This window comes from Zophobas morio, unplaced genomic scaffold (assembly GCF_036711695.1).
Source record: "Zophobas morio isolate AGI-343-1 ecotype UQ-CSIRO unplaced genomic scaffold, CSIRO_AGI_Zmor_V1 ptg000031l, whole genome shotgun sequence".
NCBI classification, from domain to species: domain Eukaryota; kingdom Metazoa; phylum Arthropoda; class Insecta; order Coleoptera; family Tenebrionidae; genus Zophobas; species Zophobas morio.
Genome location: NW_026972136.1, coordinates 6,877,890 through 6,900,516, shown reverse-complemented (window position 1 = coordinate 6,900,516; position 22,627 = coordinate 6,877,890). Strand labels below are relative to the sequence as shown.

The following is a 22,627-nucleotide window of genomic DNA, read 5'->3' as shown; positions in this document are numbered from 1 at the left end:
AAAATGGAAAGTCAAAAAATCAAAAATTTCAAAAATGGAATAATTCAAAAACCGAAAAATCTGAAACGAAGAAGTCGAAAAATCGAAAGATTTAAAATTTAAAAATTCGCAAAATTGAATAGAAAAACTGAAACACTGAAAAATCGAAATCTCGAGAAATCTAGAAATCTAAAATCCAAAACATCGAAAAATTGAAAAATCGAAAAATCGAAAAACCGAAAAACTTAACAATCGATATGTTGAAAAATCCCAAAACTGAAATTTTAAAAATCAAAAATGAAAAATCAGAAACCTGAAAAATTTAAAATTTCAATAATTTAAAAATCGAAAAAATGAAAAACTGAAAAATCGAGAAATCGGAAAATCTAAATTTAAGAAAATCGAAAAAATAAAATGTCGAAAAATTGGAAGATTGAGAAATCTAAACAACAAAAAATAAAACATTAAAAAATTGACAAATCGAATAATAGAAAAATAGAAAAATATGAGAATCGAAAAAGTATCCCAGAACTGAAATATCCAAAAATTTATAAATGATAAATCCGAAAACTGTAAACTAAAAAGCCGAAGAAAAATTGATAAACGGAAAAACTGGATGATTGAAAAGTGAAAAAGCAGAAAAATTGAAAAATTGAAAAATTGAAGAAACGAAAAATTGAAAGATCGGAAAATCGAAAACTTTAATAATCGAGTCATTAATAAAACGAAAAATCTGAAACCGAGAAGTTGAAAAATCGAAAGAACTAAAATGTCCAAAATGAAAAAAAATCAATCACTGGAAAAGTCGAAAAATCTATTAATCGAGAAATCGAAAATTTGGAAACGCCAGAAATTAAAAAATTGAAACATTGAAAAACTGAAAAATCGAAAATTGAAAGACTCGTAAAACTGAATTTTCGGACAATTAAAAAATCGAAAAATAAATAATCGAGAAAGCGATAATTTAAAAAAATCGAGAAATTGAGGAATCTGGAATTTGAAAAGCCAGAATTGGAATATCGAAATATAAAGTAATCAAAATTGCAAAATTTTTGTACAAGATTCGTAAACCACAAGTGGAGGATAAAATTTAAATAACATTTTCTATTGTATAATTTGAAAAAAAAACGACATATTTATGACAATATTTTAGGAAATTTTCAGTCTGCAGACGTGTAAGTAAAATATCGGTTCATAAATAATCTTTCAGTGTGCAGTGAAAAGTGCACATATTTTAAAATGGTAAACAAAAATAAAAGTTCACAAATATCTTTGATTTTGATAAACTTATTCAGACAATGTACACAACATTCTAAAAATAGCCATCGCTAATTTTAAATAGTCATACTAGGGGAAAGACGGGTACGTATTGATACAAGGTGCTCAAACTTAACAAAAAATTATATTTGATTAAGATTAAAAATCGTAGATGTCTATAATTGTAATTTTTAACGCATTCTTTATTTCACCACATGGTCAGGCCATTTTGTGGACAATCACCATAATATAAACTTTCAGAAAAATCTTTATGTTATTATCACTAAGGTGTTAAAAAATAACGAAGCGGCTTTCCCCTAAGCTGCATTCCATACCACAAGATAACTTTATTTTCAAAACAAGCAAACTTCGTCACATTAGATTTTTAAAAACAGATAATGTGAGTAAAACATAAACAGGATGGTTTTAAAAATCATTAGTTAACGCGGTTAACTCGGCATCACGAAAAAAAAAACATAAAAACACCGTAAAAAATCTAAGTGAGCACTTCAAATATAGATATAGTATAATAAATCACAAACAAGTACCCAACACGTGACTTCCGTCCAGGTATAAAAGCAAAAACTGGTGAACTTTCTTGACTTCAAAACGATGAAATACGTAGAAATATTTTTCTGTACTGTGGTTTGTGGTGCTTTCGCTACGCGTAAGTTTTTCGTTTAGTTTATTAATGTAATTTTGATTCTAATGTCTATGTTACAGACCCCGAAAAAAATTTGGACCACCACCTGGAAAACAACAAAGAAAAAGGATGCAATGAAGAACCAGGTAAGCTCAGAATAATGAAGCTTTATATATATAATTGCAAGGAACTTTTTGGTCTTTTATAGAACGTCTTGTCCTTACGTATAACCCTAAAACTCAAATCCAACTAATAGTGAACGAGACAGCTCACACAGTTCCCGTTTTGGACTACTCCAACAACATTACCACTCTCTACAATGGTAGAACTCGATCTGCATTATCCTTCAACTTTGAAACCGGAATATCGGTATTCATTCCACCTGGATCCTCCAAAATGACATGGGACAGCTCCGAACAAAGCTTCACTGATTTCTTCGCAGAATTACCTTCTCAAACCAAGATCTACAAATATGGTGAAACTCATGGGGTGCGTTTCGACCCCATGCACGTCCCGGAAGACATCTCCGAAGAAATGGGGGCCATTTTAGAATCAGTCAGCCAAGAATACAAAGAACGATGTGAAGCTCTATCTGTAGTACTACACATTTCCCGAATAACATCAAACTACTTCAAAACTTCCATGGTTGGATACCCACAAGTCATGGGGAGCGTAAACGCCGAGTTTAGGGGCGACTTAAAATGGCTGTTCGGTTTTTATCAAGGTTTGGGGGAGTTTTTCGGAAAAATCGACGGAGGGATGACCATTTTGGCCAAAAAGAAAGTCAAGCTCGACTTGGGGAAGGCACTCACTGAGAAAACTGGCATTCATGTCATGATTTACTTCCTGAAGGTGTTGCACGAAAAGTTCGACGTAGGGAAACTCTTAGGGAAGGATTTGAATTCTGTGGAAACTTTCTTCCCTCTTGTTGATATGTTAGGGGGTATGCTTGGTTACGGTTTCGACGGATTTGTCCACATATTGAGTGAGATTGTGAGGTTTAAGATTGGTCATAACTCCATACAAAATGTGGAGACTCTGTTGAACGAATATTGCAGTAGTCCGAAAACGAATAGAGCGATTGTGAAAGAGACTTGGAAAGGGAGTATTGACGATTTTTTGAAAACTCTTGACGATTTGAAAGTGAAGAAGGATTTTAAAGGGTTGAGTAAGGTTTTGACGGAGATACGTGAGGGTAGATGGATTTATAAGAAAGTAGATTTGGGGAAAATTTCCAAAGTAATTATGAAGCTTGAATTTCCTTGTAATAAAGAACTGGTTGGGGAAATTTTGAATTTACTTGGAACAACTTCTTAATGATTGGTGTTTGTATTAAAAAAGAAGGGTTTGTGTAATTTTCACCAAATTTCAATAAAACATTGTAATTCTGATTGATAGTTGATGTTTTCAAGCAATGTCCAAAATATTTAACCAATTCCGTATTCTTAGTGTATAAGTGTTTGTACTGAGTTCTATAAATATGGTATAAATGTCTATTAAAGTACACAAAACCACAAACATTACTTTAATGAAAATTGGTTGAAGGTTATGTCGACATTTAAAATTGTAAGATGACGTTAAAAACACGGACGTTTAGGGTAAAAACTCAACTCGGATTCATAAACCACAAGTGCTTAAATATCTAAATTTAATAACATTTTCTATCGTAAATGTTTGAGATGACGTCATCCCATCGTTGGTGGGGATATAATATTCCTAACATTCATATTAAATTTTACCACAATCAGCCCAATACATTATCTGTCAAATGAAGCGTCAAAAAAACATGAAAATAGTCATTCGTAAGATGCACCCTGTTAAAAATTTATGTAAACGATTTCGAAAATTTTTTTGACATTCAGAAATGGTTGTAAATTCACCTAGCAACAATTTGAAACGATGCCATTAGACGGATCATATTAAATTTTAGATTAAAAGTATATTTATTGAATTTTATTCTAACTCTATCAGTTTTGTTAACTAATCAATTTAAAAATATTGAATATTTCTGTAAATAAATAAAAAAAATAATGTTATATATCAATAATTAGTAACAGTAATAGTATAACAAAAAAATGACGATAATGTTTTTTTTAACAGCCTACGTTCTATTAGTTTCGAATTTCACTTAACAAAAGAATATACATATAATTTACCCCGCCCACCCACCCTTCCTCCATTTCAGTGATTCATTTTGTCTAGTCCGACCGAAAGGTACCTGGATCTCAACTGAAGAGAGACAAAATCGTTATAATAGAGAACAGCGTGTGTGGGCGGGTATCTGCTAAGATAAGATTGATTTGATTGATAAGGAGGTGCTAGTACTTGCTAAGATAAGACTGATTGTGGCAAACGACATGCCTTCTAAGAAAACAGAGGGCGAGTGGGCGGGGCTAGTACTGTTAAGATTGATTTTGGGAAGTGACATAACTTCTAAGAAAAAAAAGGGCGGGTGGGCGGGGCTAAAATTTGCTATGTTAGGACTGAACAATAATAAGAGTAGTCACTGGAACGAACAGCGGGTGGGTGGGCGGGGCTACTGCTTGCTCATAAAACTAGAAAAAAGCTATTTTAACCACGCCCACCTTCCTTCACCATTTCACTGCCTTATTTTATTTAGTGTAAAATGGAGTGAACCGTTCCCGATTTAATCAATTTAATAAATTGACTCATTTATTAATTTTTTGTAGCCATGTGTTTAAACAAATCTAAAAATTTTGCACATTTTGGGTAGAATTTATTCGGCAAAATTTTGAGATAACGTCATCAATTTTTGGGGGGAATAAATAGACATATTTTGATTAACAATTTACGATGCTTACAATAACTTTAAAACGTCTGCAAGATTTCAAAGTATTCAGTTTTGCAGTTCTTGATTTTTAGTTGAAATTATTAGATGACGTCATCAATTTTTTGGGGTGCATAAACAGATACATTTTGATAGAAAAGTTACCATTTAAACGTTTCAACTGAAAATTCGGATGAGCATTGTAAAAACTCAAGGCTGTTGGAGTATGTTATTTTATAAAATTTCAGTGGCATTTATCAAGCAAAATTCTTTAGGTGACGTCACCACATTGTTGGTGGGGATGATTAGATAAATTTAGGTAGCGCTTTACCATCAACACAGTATTCCTAACGTACGTATAATTTGACAATTGTCCCCGTAATTTTTTGAGTTTAACTGTCTAATAAAAATCGACACAACTGACAGACAGAAGTAAACGGAAAGCCTATTTTTTCATATTCTAGAACGTCATAAATGTCGAGAAACATGAAAAATATTACATTCAAGAAATTTTTAATTAATGTAGTTTTATTTGTGCAGTTCCTAGTTAGACGAAAATAGGAACTTAGCAATCAAATCTATCTTTTTCCTTGGTTTTGCATACATACAAAAGAATAAACACAAACCAGTAACAACTGTCTTTACAGAAATATGTATAACATCAACAGAATTTCTAAAAAGATACGGTCGTAGAAAGATTTGTCTGTAGAACATATGTAAAACGACTGTTACGACACTCTCGTAGTATAATCTAAGTAATAAGCCGTAATTTGTACTAGTTGTACAGTCCCAGGCAACATGATGTCTTTTTCACGTGAATAAATGGTCATCAATTAGGTCATAGTGACCAAAGATTTCACGTGATATTGACGTACCAATGACAGTCAAATGTCTCGTCCAGATGACGTCATTTTCTAACGAACTATTGACGTGATGTACTCACGTCTTAGAGTCGTCATTTTGTCACGAACTATTGACGTGATGTACTGACGTCTTAGAGACCGCATTTACTGTCCATTTTAAGACGTTTTTTATATTTTAATTTTTAGAAAAAACTATGCAATAAATAAAACGCTGAAATAAATTTAATAAAACTAAATATTAAATCACTCTCTAATTTTTTGGTAACCATCATCACTTTATAAACGTCTTTATAAAATCAAAATTCGACGAAGGAATTCTTCAAAACCACAAAGAATTTTTATGACTTTGTGTCGTACGGTCTTTTCACTATTATACGCTCAACCCCGGATGTTCTATTTATAATTTGCCAAGCAGGTACTTACAAAATGACACTTCCAAAGTAAACAAGTTTTCAGAAATAATTATTTTATTAGAAATTATTACAATAAAAAAACTTGTCTTTGTTGTATTTCTAATAAAGTCGTTGTATTTTTTGCTCTAAATATAATTAAGCATTATGAAGAACACTTTTTAAAGAATACGACGACCCACATCTAAGTGATCATATAATCTATAAAAAATGACGAGGAAAGGACGGCCTTTTGACGTCATTAATTGACGTCAGAAGTAAGTCATAAAAATCTCGTCATTATCACGTGATTTTTTGGGCGAATGACGTCGCCGACGAGTTATGACCAAAAATTGACGTGAATTAAACGACAGTCTGCTGCTTGGGGTATACTAATGTTGTTATTAACTCGACGAGAATTTTAACTTCCTGAATATAAAAACACCAAAAGAAACAGAAAACAGAAATATGTACTTAAAGAAAAACAAAAATTAGCATAACGCAGTTTAACAAATTCCCTGATGATCTTTATCTCTTTTTTGTCCCACCCCATCTAAATTGTGAGGATTTTTTTTATTATCAGAAATTTAAAGCACAAGGAAATATGGATTTTACAATTAGGCTCCGCTCCTAGGTTGGCCCACGAATGAAAGCTTTATATTTTGCCTTTTGTCTTAACATACATAGCTATCTTTTCACAACAAGAAACTTAAAACATGGATAAAATGGTACGTTTTTGGAAGGAAATAAGGATTTTGCAATTATCGGGCGGAGCCTAATAACAAAATCAATATTTCCGTATACAAATTTTCTATTTTAAACATGTTTTAAGTTTCATGTTGTGAAAAAAAGTCTACACATATTAAAACAAAAAGGCAAAATGTAAGACCGCCCACCCACCCTGTCTCAATTGTGTTTTTTTTTTTATTCACCGTGAACCAAGGCGGGGCTTAAATGCAAGATACTTATCTCTTTACAAGAAATTAAACTCATGTTTTCGAGTATCGTGTTGTTCAAAAAATACTAAGTATGTTAAGAAAAAGAGGCAAAATATAAACCCCGCCCACTCACCCCATCTCAATTTTGATGATTTTTTTTTGTTCTTAGAAACTTAAAAAGACACGTTTAAAATGGTAAATTTTTGTAGGGAAATATGGATTTTGCAATTAGGCTCCGCCCCTAGGTCTTGCAACGAATGAAAACTTTATTACTACATATTTAGATCAGGGCAGGTATGGGTGGGGCTTAATATATGCCTTTAATTTTTTCTTAATATACATAAGTAATATTCTTTGAACAATACTATACTCAAAAACATGTTTTTAATTCCCGTAGAGAAATAAGGATTTTGCAGATAAGCTTGGTTCACGACGAATAAAAAAAAATCATCACAATTGAGATGGGGCGGGTGGGCGGGGATACATTTTGCCTCTTTTTCTTAATATGTGTAGACTTATTTTGGCAACAAGAAACTTAAAACTTGTCTAAAATGGTAATTTTGTAATAATCAACTTATAGATCCGCCACATTTCTTCAACCCCTTTAAATACGGCAAAAGTTGAACATCAAAATTACTATCAGCGGCAACGTAAGTGGGAACAGTCACTGCAACGGGAACTTCAACTTCAACATTATAAATCCCACTGTACTTATATAAAAGAATTTAACAAATATGGGTACACTAAAACGAATAATAAACCAATAAATGAAGACTGATAGCAACACTTACTTTTAAACCTCGAATTCCTGTCCTTTCAGGCCTAGCCTGTACACAGAACACTCTGTACACTCACACTTAACTTTAGCAGAAAAGAAATGATTTTTAATAACATTAACAAATTGTTTTAATAAGTTAACTCCCTAAATGAACAAGCATTCATGAAAGACAAAAACTGTGGTTCCGTGCTGAAACGCATTTGACTCATTTGCGTTATAGGAACCCACAAAAAATCTCGCCACACTTCTTATCAGAGATTTTTTTGCGACACCTTAAACGAAGCATTGCAGCGTAAATAAATCTCTATCAAAATATTAAACACAGTATTAACAATCAGTTTACAATTATTTAATAATAATTAATGAAGAATATACTTACATTATTATTTATTCTCGATGCTGACATCTGTTTGAAAAATTTAGAGAAACTATAGAATAAAAAAAAATAATATCGATTAATAAATCAATATATTCTTTAAACTTGCAGATTAAATAAAAATTTTGCAACGCGATATTTTTATATAATATCAGCGTAATTTTAAAACTAAAAAAAAGATTTATGGTGTAGAATGTTAATTATGCTTTTTAAATTTTTAATTAAGTAACATAATATGATGTTGAAAACTATTGTCGCTTAAATTAGTACAGTTGCGCCTTTTATCATTAATAGTAATAAATTATGCAAATATATTAAATATCTATTAGTGTTAAACATCGCTATAAAAATATAAATATAACACAAAATTACAATAATGACATTGAACACATATTGGAGAGAGCGATTTTTTATTAAAATGTGAACACTGTAGTTATCTACAAAGATAAAACAAAGAATTATAGCTGTCTTTACAGCGCCTTTTAAACGATTTATTTGCCTGATTTACCTAAATAATGTTAAGTTGTCGAGTCAGCGTATGCGATATTAGCGTATTTACATAGATATAGACACTGAATGTTCGTAACATCAAAAAGATATTCTTAAAACAGATATATAAAAATGATATCATTGTATTATATAAGTTACAACGTCGTTAACATTTTTTTGTAGGCAGTATATTAAATTTAAGTATGAATTTTTTAAAATTTTATTCAAAAGTTAACTATAAAATTTTAAACTTTTGAAATATGTTTAAAAGAAATCATTTTTGGTGTTAGTGGCAAAGTAGGTACGTAAAGATTGCTGTGCTATAATATTTTTTATTTTTAGTGATGTTTTATTGTTTCCATAATATTTTTTGTTTACATTAATAAGTTGGGTTTATTAAGGTAGATGAATTACTACAAATATTTATTGTATTAATTTTTTCAATTAACACATTTATACAATTAGAAACCATTAAATAAATTATTCTGTAATGTGGGTTGCCTATGCACTCAATTTAATTAATCTCGTACATATTTGGGCATTTTGTAAAAAACCCATTATGTTATAAAAGTTAAATTTTAAATAAATTGCAAAAAATTATCCATAAATAAATTTTAGACTACGAAAAGTGCATTTTTTGAGTATAGTGATTTTTTTGACGTCCTAAGTAATAAAAAATGTCGAAGGACAAATAAGACGTATTTTATCGTTCTTCGTTTTAACAAATGCCAAAAATATTCAAAATTTGAGATAAGCTAAGGTACTAGAAAGTACTTTACATGTCAATTTAGATTTAAAGTTACAACATTTTCTAACTTGCAGTGTAAAATGCAGCAATACCTCGTACTGGTGGTACTTTGTGCAGTTCTTTTGCACACAATTTCCTCAAGTGATTCAAAAAATGGCGAAAAACCGTTCAAAGAAATCACTAACACAGGTAGTTGTACTTAAAAATGATCAACCAACTCAAAATGTGGTCATTTTTAGACGAACGCCTCGTCATCACCTACAACCCCAAAACAAAAATCCAAGTCGCTGTTAACCAAAAAGCAAAAACCGCTCCCGTTTTGGACTACACTTACAACATCAGTGCCATGTACAACGGAAACACCGGAGCTGCCATCTTCTTCAACTACGAAACGGGTATTTCAGTGTACATTCCTCCCGGAACATCCGACTTAACTTGGTACAGCTCTAAAAAAAGTTTCGACGATTATTTTGGAAACTTGCGTACTTTGAAAGATCTGTACCACTATGGAGAAACCCACGGAATTAGCTTCGACTCTGTCACCATCACCGACGCTATTTCTGAAGAGCTGGTTCAAATTTTTGAACCTCTGAGCTCTGAATACTCCTCACGGTGCCAAAGTCTGGCCACGATGCTACACATTTCTAAAATAACTTCCGACCATTTCAAGACGTCGATGGTAGGGTGGCCTGAGGTGATGGGTGATGTTAATTCACCATTTCGAGGCGACTTTAAGTGGTTGGTGGGTATGTACCAAGGCATTGGGGATTTCTTTGCTGAAATCGCAGGAGGGATGGGTCTGCTGGCTCAAAAAAGGGTTAAGCTAGATTTGGGGAAAATTCTGACGCAAGATGGAGGAATAGACGTGATGATTTATCTGTTAGAACAATTACATCCGCACTTCGATATTGGAAAAATATTAGGGAAAGCTTTGAACTCTCCAGAAAGATTTTTCACTTTAAATGATAAGTTCAGTGGGGAGATGGGCTATGGTTTCGACGGGTATATCCATGTGCTTGCCGAAATAATCAGGTTATATGAAGATAAAAGTTCTATCCAGAATGTGGAAATTGCGTTAACCGACTATTGCAAAAATCCGAAAACTAGTAGTAAGGGTATCCAGGAAAAATGGAACGGTTCGGTTAAGAAATTTTTAGCAACTATAAAGAAGTTGAAGTTAGATGAAGCTTTGAAAGATTTAACTGGACTTTTAGGAAATATAACTGACAATAAGTGGGTTTATAAGGGCGTTAATATGAGCAAAATTGTCGAGATTGTTATGAAAATGGATCCAAGTAACGTAGATTCAGTTCCTGAAGTTTTAAAATTACTGCAAGAAGGGAAGAAGAAAGATCTGCATGTCTGATGTCCCAGAAGGCCTTGTATACAATTTTATTTTGTCATTATACATTTATCTATAATATGTATACAGTGCCTAATATTTGTGTTGTGTCAAACAATATGTATTGTGTGTTGCCTACTTTAAACTCTATAATACTGTACTGTGTCTATAAACTTCTTCCGACTGATACTAGTAAATCTGGTAAAGATGGTCGAAAAAACGTTGAAATTTTCATAAGGCGAGAATTTTAAAAATCGAGGAAAAAGTTGTCAAAAATCCACAAAAATTCGAAAAAATATGTTTAAGTTTGTGGTCCCACTGTTAGAAATATCCGATTTTGTGATGATATTTTTCTTTAGATCATCTAAATCAATAGAGAAGTTTCATTACATTATTTAACCATTCTGTGTAATTCCAAAACTAAAAATATATTTGTAAAATGCAAATAACACTGAATTTCAACGGATATTGTTTAATAAACAGTCGTTCCGAAATTATGTGATATAAATTTCAGGAAGGAATAAATAAATAAGTATTATTGTGCTTAATTAGATATGTTAAATTTTATTTGTTTACCAAAACACGTATTAACATTATTATTGCATTACATATTAATTTACATATTACTCTACATATTATATTACATATTACTTGACATATTACACTACATATTACGCTACATAATGCACTACATATTACACTACATATTACATCACATATTACACCACCTATTACGTTACATAACACAATACATATTGCACCACATATTATGTTGCACAGTACAGTAGTTATTATTTTAGATATTACATTACATATTATTTGACATAATACGTTACATATTCCATTATTCAACAACAAATAATGACTCACTATCAATATATGTGTATCGTACCTTTGAAGTACACCTAAAATTTTATAATAATCAGTTTCACTAATTATTATCTGTCCTAATAATAAGATACCTGTTAGACGATTTCCAGGCGGAAACAGGAGATCGACATGTTCGTATTCTACAAGCTGTAAAACTTCGAAATAACTTGAATTAGACATTTTACACAATAACTGTAATTATTACAAAACTTTTCAAGTTCAAGCTCGCAAAACAAAAGTTGTATTACTGCATAGAACGCTATCGTCAGTCTAGAAATAAATTTAAATTACAAATATTCTGAGTCACAATGCCACTTTTATTCCACATAAAACACAATATCAATATGAAAAACATAAAATGTTAAAAAGTAGAAAGAACTATCAGACATATGGAAAGCGATGGTCTGACTGGCGATGCTTTTAGTTTTCTTGTAAAGTATAATTCTGGAAATAAGTAGTGAAAATGTTTCCGTCTGTCTGTCTGTCGTCTGTCCGTGAAGATTTTTATTAGACAGATAATCTCCGAAATTATTATATTATTATTCTATTTTACGATACTCTGATTTTTGATTTTTAGTCTTTAACTGTATTCATAGTAATTTCTCTCCGGTTAAAAAATCAAAAAGCAACCAACAATACACCTAGCAGTCTAATATCTCCTGTCATTGGGTGTTTCGGTAATCAGAAGACATACACATCTGCAACAAAGCCAATCTTTACACAAATTTGTAAAAAGAAAAATCGAAAACAATTTCACTAGCAAATAAAAACAAATCTATTTCAAGCAACTATTTGCATGTTTGTTTTTCAGGACAGAAAGTGGAAACATTCAAATAGAGCTATGAATTCTTTAGAGAAATTTTTACAACAAAAACAACGGTCCACAAATAGCTTCTTGATAAATGGGCAAGGAATCTCTCAAGGCGAACATAATACTAAACATTTAAAAACATTTTAAAATTTTAATCTGTGTTTTCCAGTAAAAGATATAAATTTGGTAAGTTAGTCACGTTGACCATATCACTTCTACGTTGTTAACTTTTTAGTTTTTGCGGTCGACCTCTTTAAGTTTTGCTAGTTTTTTTTTATTGTCATCTATATTTAAACAACACATAAATTTAATGAGACGTCTTATACACGATTTTCCAAGAAAATCCTATACATATGCAAAACATGTAAATATTTATAATTCTGGATTTCTATATAAATCTTAACGACTTCAGCAAACGCTTTACTTAAAAAAATGAAATTTTTGGCAGTTTTTGTACTTGTCACGGTGACTGCAGGTACGTATTAACCTTACTTTTCTAAAAATTTAAAATTTTCTATTCATAGAAGACACTTCTACAACATCCGAAAGAAAAAATCAACTAGACGCCACAGGTAATTAAAACATTATTCTTAGTACCAATACTTGATAAGTTGAAGTTACCAGATAATCTGTTCCAAATCAACGCCAAATTGAAATACTACATCCCCTATAACAAAGCCCAATCAAAAGCCGGTCTTTTGGACTATCACCACAACATTAGTGTCTTCTATGACGGCTTAACAGGAGACGCATTTGCCTTCTATTACGAAGAAGGCCACGGTGTGTTCATACCCGGAGGAACTTCCGACCAAACATGGGACATCAAGCGTCAAAAATATGAAGAATATTTTGAAAATCCAGTAGCGCCACCACAACTATTTAAAACTGGCGAAAAGCACGGATACCAACTTCATCCTGATGAAATTTCAGAAACCATCGCTCTAAAACTGTCTCAAATTTTGACTCATCTTAGTCCGGATTACTCCTCTCAGTGCCAGGCTTTGGCTACAATACTATTCATTTCGAAAACAACGTCTGACAGACTGAAGACTTCGTTGTCTGGAGCGGAGAGGGCGGTTGGGGACATAAATGGACGAAATCGAGGTGACCTTAGATGGTTGGTTGGAATGGCTGAAGGAATAGCGGACTATTTTAGCATATTTGGAGGCATAGATGCTTTAAATCAAAAACACTTGCATCTAGATCTTGCCAAAGTCTTGAAGCAACAATCAGGGATTCACGTTTTGTGTTATTTCCTAGAAACGTTGGCACCACATTTTGATTTAGGGACGAAACTGGGAAAACATCTAAATTCACAACCGGATTTTTTCGTGCTAATTTGCAAACTGGGTGGTGGAATCAGTTACGGTTTCGATGGGTTTGTTTGCGTGATTTTGGAAATAGTGAAGTATAATTATGGAGAAAATTCTATTGAAAATGTTGCTGCAAATTTAAAAACCTACGTTGGTGATGCAAGATCAGTGACTTCCAATTTGGGTCAAAAGTGGCATACTTTTATCCAAGAACTGCAAGAGACGATTAAAGGACTTGAACTGGATCGAGCTTTTGGAGGTTTGATGGAGGTTCTTCAAGACATAGTGGGTGGAAATTGGGTCCAGAAAGGTATCAACATGTCTGAAATTGTTGAAGAGGTTATAAATGTCGAGATTCCTGGCAGTGAATGTTCGGTAATCAAAATTATAAATGACCTGAAGAAGAAATCTGGACCTAGAACTAACAACGCATCAGTCATATAGAAGTAGTTCATGCTGTTCACCGCGTGTTACAACAAATACAAACAATGAAGGCATTATTTTTGAAACCTTTAAAAACTGGTTTGAAGAGACCAGTATCAAGAAGCGGCAAAGTCACCTGCTGTAGTAATAGCTTTAACAAAACTATGCGGCACAATGTCCTGTACTAATAACATTTTTTAGAACAAAATAAAAAAAATGCATAATTAATTAAAAATTAAATGCGGTCAGTGGCCCTATTTGAAAAGAATTTAAATTTTTACAATAATAGCAATAAAATGAGCACCAAAAAAACAAAAATACATAATTAAATATATCACACGAAAATTTCTTTTCAAAACAAAACATTAAATTACAAATTTTAAGCCACGGGTGAGGTATATAACATAACTGCACTACAATGGACTCACATTTCAAAATGCGGATGTTCATAGTGATAACATGTGGCCTTTTATCATTCACTACTTTTACACAATGTAGGAAAATAGAAATACAAATTTATATTGTACGCCAAATTTGTTTTTAAATTTATGAGACATTTCTTTTTAAGAGAAAAATTCCAAGAAGCACTCAGTCCCGATTAAAAAAAAATTGTGGCTGGCTGGTGAGAAAGTCGGAACTCCATTTGATCTACTTCTATTTTCAGAAGAGCTTGCGCATCAACTTTCACAAATTTTGTCCCCTCTTAGCCGGGATTACTCTTCTGGGTGTCAAGCCAACTTCGCATTGTTTTATTATACTCTATTTGTTTTGACGTATGAGTTTACCATTTTTAATTTTACGCCAACATTAAGTCCTATGTAAATCCAGTGAACTAAGTGTTATTACAAATGCAATATGTTTACGTTCTAATCGATGATTTCTAAACGAGCGTCATTTTCAAAATTTCTAATTTAATATTTTCTTTATGTTTCAAAGTTCATAGAATATAAAAATGAAGCTTCCAGCTTCGGCCGTTCTAAATATAGAAAAACTACATAATTATACGTATAAAGATTTTTTACAAGGTCAGGAATTTGTGCTTCTATTTATATACTTCTGTATCCGTCTGTTTCTTTCTATATCCGTCTACACCCTTCTGTGTCCTTCCATATACATTTAGATCCTTCTATATCCTCCTATATCGGTCCGGAGAGACGTCTATCTTACCGGAAATTTTCTCTGTGCGTATTTTTGGTTTATTGCAGTCAGTTTAAGAACCTCAAATTTAATATTTCCTAGGCCAGTCATCGACCGATAAACTTCGAAATTCGCATATCACGACAGGTACTAACTGATTTTTTTAAATAATAATAATAATCCCTTTATTTGTCCAACAGAGCGAACTCTAATGACAGGACAAAACAGTTACACAAAAAGTACAAAATATATACATGCAAATCAATAACTTAACATCAGCAATTATTATTACTCCAAATTATAAACAACAATTTACAAATCAAAAATGTTTTCAAAAAATACATTGGCGGCTTTGCATATTACATAAATCGGTGACCCGTAAGACATCAGAGTTCTCATTGTAGGCAGGTAAAAGCTGGGGGCATATCTAGATGAAATTTTGGGAACATTAAATGTAAATTCTACCTAAAAGAAGTGGACAATCAATTTTATAATGAACAAATTTAGCGGCAAATTGAGTACAACGTTGTATTCTAATATCTGGAATATTCTAATAAGTAGTTGTTTCATCATATTAATTTTGGCAAAATTACAACTTACATGCATTACAAAGCCTAAGGACCTAGATGCAGAAGAACATACACTATTAAGGTGGTACCGAAAATTTAAGATAAGATCACTCCAAGATCCTTCATTACATCCTTTTTCTCAATTAAATGATCATCAATTGAATAATGAGTGTCCATAAAATATAAAGTTTTAGTGAAGGTAACAAAACAACATTTACCATAATTAGGAATTAATTTATATTTGGCACACCATTTTGCAAGTAAATCTAAGATAAGTGAATTACCCGTGAAATAAATCGTTGCGGTTTGCACCTAAGGTACTTCGTCGCACATTTGATTGACTTCGTGGACGTATGTCAGCTTGCCGTCTTCTCGACATTGTAATGAACTTCATAAAACGACACAGAATTATTTTCAAAGTCAATCAAATCTGTAAATTTTGTCTTGAGAATTTTAAAAAATTGAAAACTTCAAATTAAATCCTCGAATAACGGTAAAGTTTGAGGTTTTGTAGAAACCAACAAAGTGAATATAGGTAAATAGAATGGCAGATCAAAATTAATAAGAAACTTTCGCAATGTATAGCTAAATTCACTTTAACCAAAACTTTTCTTAAAATAAACGACATTTTTTTACGAAAAAACAAAGAACGATTTGAAATGTAATATACTATTTCACAATCGCAATGAAGAAATAGTTTTGTATGACACGTCGGTTAGACGACAGGTCCGTCAGGAACGCCAACTATTGAAATTAATTCGAAGTGGCGATTCCCATACAAAATTTTTAGAAGTTTTTGAGTTTTAGCGAGACTAACAGGAACAGCAATTGCTTTTTATTATGGGTATAGAAGATTAAAAAATGAGGGTTGGTGGTAGAAAGTGAAAATTTAGGGTTATATGTATTTTCTGATGTCAAATCTTAAAAAAATAAAAATAAAAAATTTTGCCCAAAAAAATAAACAAAAACCTTTTAGGGTGGGCCACCCTTATCACTTAGGGATATAAAAAATACGAGTAGTTTACAACCTATTCTCAGACCTATCAAATATGCATAAAAAATTTCATACAAATCGGTCAACCCGTTTCGGAGGAGTTCGTTTAGTGCTCATTCACAATGGGCATAAAACATAAGGATGTCATAAGCATTAATTCATAGGAATTTATGTTTAATGCTCTATGCTTCTATTCCTTCGCAATGAGCATAATACGTAGGACATCCTTATGCTCTAATCCTCAAAAGCGTGAGGATTTTCTGTATTCTAAATTCTGAAGTTATATGAGTTGACGTAGCCTGACAGATAAAACCAGGTTTCATCAGAAAAGAACGGCAAATCAAGAATCCTGTTATCGTCCATATTAGCTTGAAACCAGCAAGAAAACATGTCTCGGTGATATAGCGTTCCACGTTTGCAAGAAAAATCTCTCGGTGACATGATGATAATAACTGCCTAAGGGAATAAATTTTTTAATGCCCTTACCTCAGTGCACGATATTATGAATTCTACCGCACTTTCACGGTCCTTTTCCCAGAGTGGGACAACGTTAGGTTAATTTTAACTGCTGTGACTGAACTATTAGAAATCTTGTGTGAAGAATTAAAAAGTGTTATAATGTAACACTTAAGTATAAGCATCCAGAAACTTATTTATAATTTGATAAAGGATGAACAAATCTTATGACTGTTAAATTGCGTTCGAATCAGTTAACGATTAAACTTCTAACATGAACTGTGAATTTACAAACAATAAAACAAATTTACACCACGTGTTAGCGTCGGTTGAAAATTCGCATACTTCAGCTTGGAAAAACTGGAAAAAAATTCTAAAAGAAAAATCGAAAACAATTTCACTAGCCGATAAAAGAAATACGTTTCAAGCAATTACTTACATGTTTGTTTTTCAAGACAGAAAGTGGGAAAATTCAAACGGAGGTATGAATTCTTTGGAGAAATTTTTTCAACCAAAACAACGATCCACAAATAGTTTCTTGATAAAGGGGGAAGGAACTTCTCAAGGCGAACGTATTTAAAAACATTAAAAATTTTTTTTTATTTTTTGGTGTCGACCTCATTAAATTTTGACTACTTTTTTTTTAAAGTGTATTTCACGTTTATATAATCCATTGTAAAGAGTGTTTTAAGCATTATATTTTAAGCAACACATAAATTTAATGAGAATCCAATACATATGCAAAAGTTGTAAAAATTTATAGTTCTGGGTTTCTATATAAACCTTAACGACTTCAGAAAGCGCTTTACTTAACAAAATGAAATTATTCGCAGTTTTTGTACTCGTCACGGTGACTGCAGGTATGTGTTAACTTCACTTATCTGAAAATTTACAATTTTCTATTCATAGAAGACACTTTTACAACATCCGAAAGAAAAAATCAACTAGACGCCACAGGTAATTAAAACGTTAATGTTAGTACCAATACCTGATAACTTGAAGTTACCAGACAATATGTTCCAAATCAACGCCAGATTGAAATACTACATCCCCTATAACAAAGCCCAATCAAAAGCCGGTCTTTTGGACTATCACCACAACATTAGTGTCTTCTATGACGGCTTAACTGGGGACGCATTTGCCTTCTATTACGAACAAGGCCACGGTGTGTTCATACCCGGAGGAACTTCCGACCAAACCTGGGACATCAAGCGTCAAAAATATGAAGAATATTTTGAAAATCCAGTAGCGCCACCACGGCTATTCAAAACTGGTGAAAAGCACGGATACCAACTTTATCCTGATGAAATTTCAGAAACCATCGCTCTAAAACTGTCTCAAATTTTGACTCCTCTTAGTCCGGATTACTCCTCTCAGTGCCAGGCTTTGGCTACAATACTATTCATTTCGAAAACAACGTCTGACAGACTGAAGACTTCTTTATCTGGTCTTGAGACTGTGGTTGGGGACATAAATGGACGAAATCGAGGTGACTTTAGATGGTTGATCGGAATGGCTGAAGGAATAGCGGACTATTTTAGCATGTTTGGAGGCATAGATGCTCTAAATCAAAAACACGTGCATCTAGATCTTGCCAAAGTGTTGAATCAACAATCAGGGATTCACGTTTTGTGTTATTTCGTAGAAACGTTGGCACCACATTTTGATTTAGGGACGAAACTGGGAAAACACCTAAATTCACAACCGGATTTTTTCGTGCTAATTTGCAAACTGGGGGGTGGAATCAGCTATGGTTTCGATGGGTTTGTTTGCGTAATTTTGGAAATAGTGAAGTATAATTACGGAGAAAATTCTATTGAAAATGTTGCTGCAAATTTAAAAACCTACGTTGGTGATGCAAGAGCAGTGACTTCCAATTTGGGTCAAAAGTGGCATACTTTTATCCAAGAACTGCAAGAGACGATTAAAGGCCTTGAACTGGATCGAGCTTTTGGAGGTTTGATGGAGCTTCTTCAAGACATAGTGGGTGGAAATTGGGTCCAGAAAGGTATCAACATGTCTGAAATTGTTGAAGAGGTTATAAATGTTGAGATTCCTGGCAGTGAATGTTCGGTAATCAAAATTGTAAATGACCTGAAGAAGAAAATCTGTTGAGGTGCCTAGAACTAACAACGCATCAGTCATATAGAAGTATTTATTGCTGTACACCACGTATTCCAATAAATATAAAAATAGGAATAAAATGATTTTTTTATTATTAAGTACATAGGTGGCAAGCAGAACAATGAAGAAATTATTTTATTAAAAATTAAATGGTTTAATGCGGTCAGTGGCCCACTTTGAAAAGAAATGAGTGTCAAGCTTTATTAAACGCAGTGTACGTTTCAAAAGTAACAACCAACAAGTTGAAAACTTCTCTTCGCGGAATTCGAGGGGTGATAGGTGACGTTAGTACAAGAACCGGTGGTGATTTCAAAGTTCTCATAGACAGATATCAAGGGATGGGAAACTTTTTTGCACTGTTTGGAGGCATAGATTGCTTAAACAAGCAATACGTCCGACTAAATTTGTCAAAAATTTTGAACACAGACTCGGGAATCCATCTCCTGGGTTATGTTTTGTAAAAGCTGGCAACACACTTTGATTTAGGAAAAATTTTAGGAGATGAGATGAACTCAGAAGATGGTTTTTTTGTACTGGTTTGCGAGTTCGGTGGTAAGGTGGATTACGGTTTCGACGGGTTTGTTTGTGTCGTTTCTGAGATTGAAAAATACGCCAGCGGTAAAAATTCCAAACACAATTTGGAGCAAGTTTTAAGAAAGTATTTTACTAACTGTAGAGGGGGTTGTCGTAATTTAAAAGAACAATGGCACGAGTCTGTTGAGTTGCTTCAAAAAACCATCGAGAATCTCAAGTTACAGAAATCCTTTAAAAAATTGTCTCAGGTTTTGAAGGATATTTTGGGTGAGAATTGGGTCTGCGAAGGTGTTAATATGTCGGAAGTGTTTAAATTAATCCTGGAGACGAAGCTTCCTGGAAATGAAGATTCTGCGAAAAGAGTTATGGAAAAGCTTGAAAATAAGACTGGAAATAATTAAATAACAGTTAAAATTTATCCTTATGTAATAGATGATGAGGTTGTTATGCTTATTAGAGTAGTATTCCAAATATAAGGTACTAATAGTCTGAATAAAACATAGTCACCCTGAATGTCATCTTTTTAATTTTTCCCACTCTCTACACAAAAGGACACATATACATTAACATAACGCGAAATATAAATTAAAAATGTTTCAATCAATTTGTAGTAATCTACCATGGACTAGAAATATTAACAATTAAATACTTCCAAATCTACCAGTTTCTAATATAATAATCGACACAGTAGCATTCATTCTTCCAGATAACTTGTATAAAATCGAAATCGTTGTCATAAATAGAGAGCGGATTTATAAGCACAAAAAAATTAAGAACAAGCGCTTAAATAAACACAACATTTTCAATAAAAAAGTTTTATTTTAAGCAAAAAAGCATTAAATAAGCATAACACTTTCATTAAAAAAGTTTTATTTTAAGCAAAAAAGCATTAAAAACATAATCATATTACAAATCAAAGAACACTTCTTAGAACTTTGGATAAAATATTATTACAATAATCCTAGACTTTATATTTTACACACGTATTTCAGTTTTTTTTTAAATTTATGATTGTAATATGTTCCAAGTTGTCCACTGTAAAATTTTTTCACCGATCATTTGAAAATTTGTTTAAAATTGGAGAATGTGCGTTCAACATCCACACTCGTTGTTGGCGCAAATTTGAATTTTGCAACTAATGTTGAATCTAACTCCAAATTTTCCACCCTCTGGCCTTGTAAAACACGAGCAACGTCGGAAAGAACACCGAAACCTGCATTTTTATTTAACACTTCGTCAAGTTTTTGAGATCCTCTAGTACCAATATCACCCCTTACTGCGTTTGCTTGTTTAAATTCTTTCACTAAGTTTATGGCATCTACCAACAACACGTTGGGTTTTTCTAACTTTTCTATTACCTCACATGCGAATTGATAATTGCTTCTTAGAAAAGCTAGATCTTGTCGCAAATCTTTGTTTCCAAAATATTTATGCAATCTTTAATCGATTGAGAAGAATCGTCGCTAAACTCCCGAACTACTTCCTCAAATTCTTTGATATATTTGTCATAATAAAATGTGGCCTGTAACCATGTTCCCTACCTCGTTATAATCGGCTCTGGGGGCAATGGTATGTTTGGAAATTTTTCCTAAAAATGTTCCACACTTAGTGGGGCTTTAACAAAAATCTTTTTACCATTTGCCACTAATTTATTAACAGTAGGAAACTGCAAACGTATTCCTTCAGCCACTCTGTTTAAACCGTGGGCAATGCAAGTAGAGTGAATTAAATTGGGGTACAATATTTTTAGATTATTCCCTGCTTTCAACATATAACGAGCTGCATCCGAGATCATCAATAAAATTTTATTCGCCGGTACGGCATTTGGCAAAAATAGTGACGTAAGACTGTCATTTACAAATCTGGTAATCGTATTGCCATTTGTTTTATCTAACATTTTCAAACTTACTACATACCCTCGACTAGGGAAATTTTCATGTAAGATTCCAACAATTAAACTTGCCACGTATCTTCCACAACTATCGGTTGTTTCATCGACAGCGAACCATAAATAATTATCTCCAATGCGATGTTTAATTTCGTTGTAAACTTGCTGAAACACTGGGCCTACATAATTTTTTCGGAGAGTACTTTCAACCGGAATATGTCGATTGCAGTGTTTTTCAAGGAATTCTTGAACAGGGCCTTTCTCCAATTTTTTTAAAGGTATATTGGACTGGATCATCATTTTACATAAATCGATTTTTTTTTTTTAAACTGAAACTGCTCATCCTTTGTGGAAGTAGATGCAACAGATTCATGTATGGTCTTCTGTTTAATTTTAGAAACTTCAAGCATTTTCTTCCTTTCTACATGAAGAGTCGTTCTGACATGTTGCGTCACGTTATATTTTTTATCACTTTGAATCTAAAACTCTCTAACAAAGGAAAATAGATAAAAAAAAATTAGTGGGCTTACGGTTTTCACACAAGCTCTGCAGAATATTTTGTTGTTTTCTAATTTTAATTCTAGAAAATTCTTTTATAATATTAGTATAATATAATATAATATTACCAAAAAGAACTCAACATGTAACAAGGGAGAACCACGTATAACACTGTACTACGACAGATGCGATAGACTGATGGTTGTAAAATAAACGGTTCATTTACTTAAAAGTTTCCATTAGAAAAATTTTAAGGTAGGTAGTTGGGTACAATAATCCTTTTTTCTAGAAAATCTTCAACGGTCTTGCCGCAAAATGCCGAAAAAGAACATCTGGTTAAAAGCTTTAATTCATTATCAACGGAAGTAAGGATTTAAATTCATAAAATCTATGGAGAATTTTTCCAATCCTATAATAAAA

At 32.5% G+C, this 22,627-nt stretch overlaps 4 protein-coding genes across 4 annotated transcripts; all 4 read left to right on the top strand.

The window, feature by feature from the left end:
- The first annotated feature begins 1,638 nt into the window (after positions 1-1,638).
- On the top strand, positions 1,639-3,270 carry LOC135139282 (uncharacterized). The gene is made up of 3 exons (XM_064069464.1): positions 1,639-1,903; positions 1,960-2,025; positions 2,088-3,270. The coding sequence occupies exons 1-3, from the start codon at positions 1,849-1,851 to the stop codon at positions 3,194-3,196; spliced, it is 1,230 nt and encodes a 409-aa protein (XP_063925534.1). The 5' UTR covers positions 1,639-1,848; the 3' UTR covers positions 3,197-3,270.
- A 6,057-nt stretch (positions 3,271-9,327) lies between these two features.
- On the top strand, positions 9,328-10,614 carry LOC135139644 (uncharacterized). The gene is made up of 2 exons (XM_064069944.1): positions 9,328-9,437; positions 9,488-10,614. Exons 1-2 carry the CDS (start codon positions 9,329-9,331, stop codon positions 10,612-10,614), a joined length of 1,236 nt encoding a protein of 411 aa, XP_063926014.1. The 5' UTR covers position 9,328.
- A 2,072-nt stretch (positions 10,615-12,686) lies between these two features.
- LOC135139525 (uncharacterized) lies at positions 12,687-14,172 on the top strand. Its single transcript, XM_064069797.1, has 3 exons — positions 12,687-12,746; positions 12,796-12,843; positions 12,896-14,172. Exons 1-3 carry the CDS (start codon positions 12,704-12,706, stop codon positions 14,026-14,028), a joined length of 1,224 nt encoding a protein of 407 aa, XP_063925867.1. The 5' UTR covers positions 12,687-12,703; the 3' UTR covers positions 14,029-14,172.
- Positions 14,173-17,980: 3,808 nt separating this feature from the next.
- Positions 17,981-19,278, top strand: LOC135139643 (uncharacterized). The gene is made up of 3 exons (XM_064069943.1): positions 17,981-18,023; positions 18,073-18,120; positions 18,173-19,278. The coding sequence occupies exons 1-3, from the start codon at positions 17,981-17,983 to the stop codon at positions 19,276-19,278; spliced, it is 1,197 nt and encodes a 398-aa protein (XP_063926013.1).
- The last annotated feature ends 3,349 nt before the right edge of the window (positions 19,279-22,627 follow it).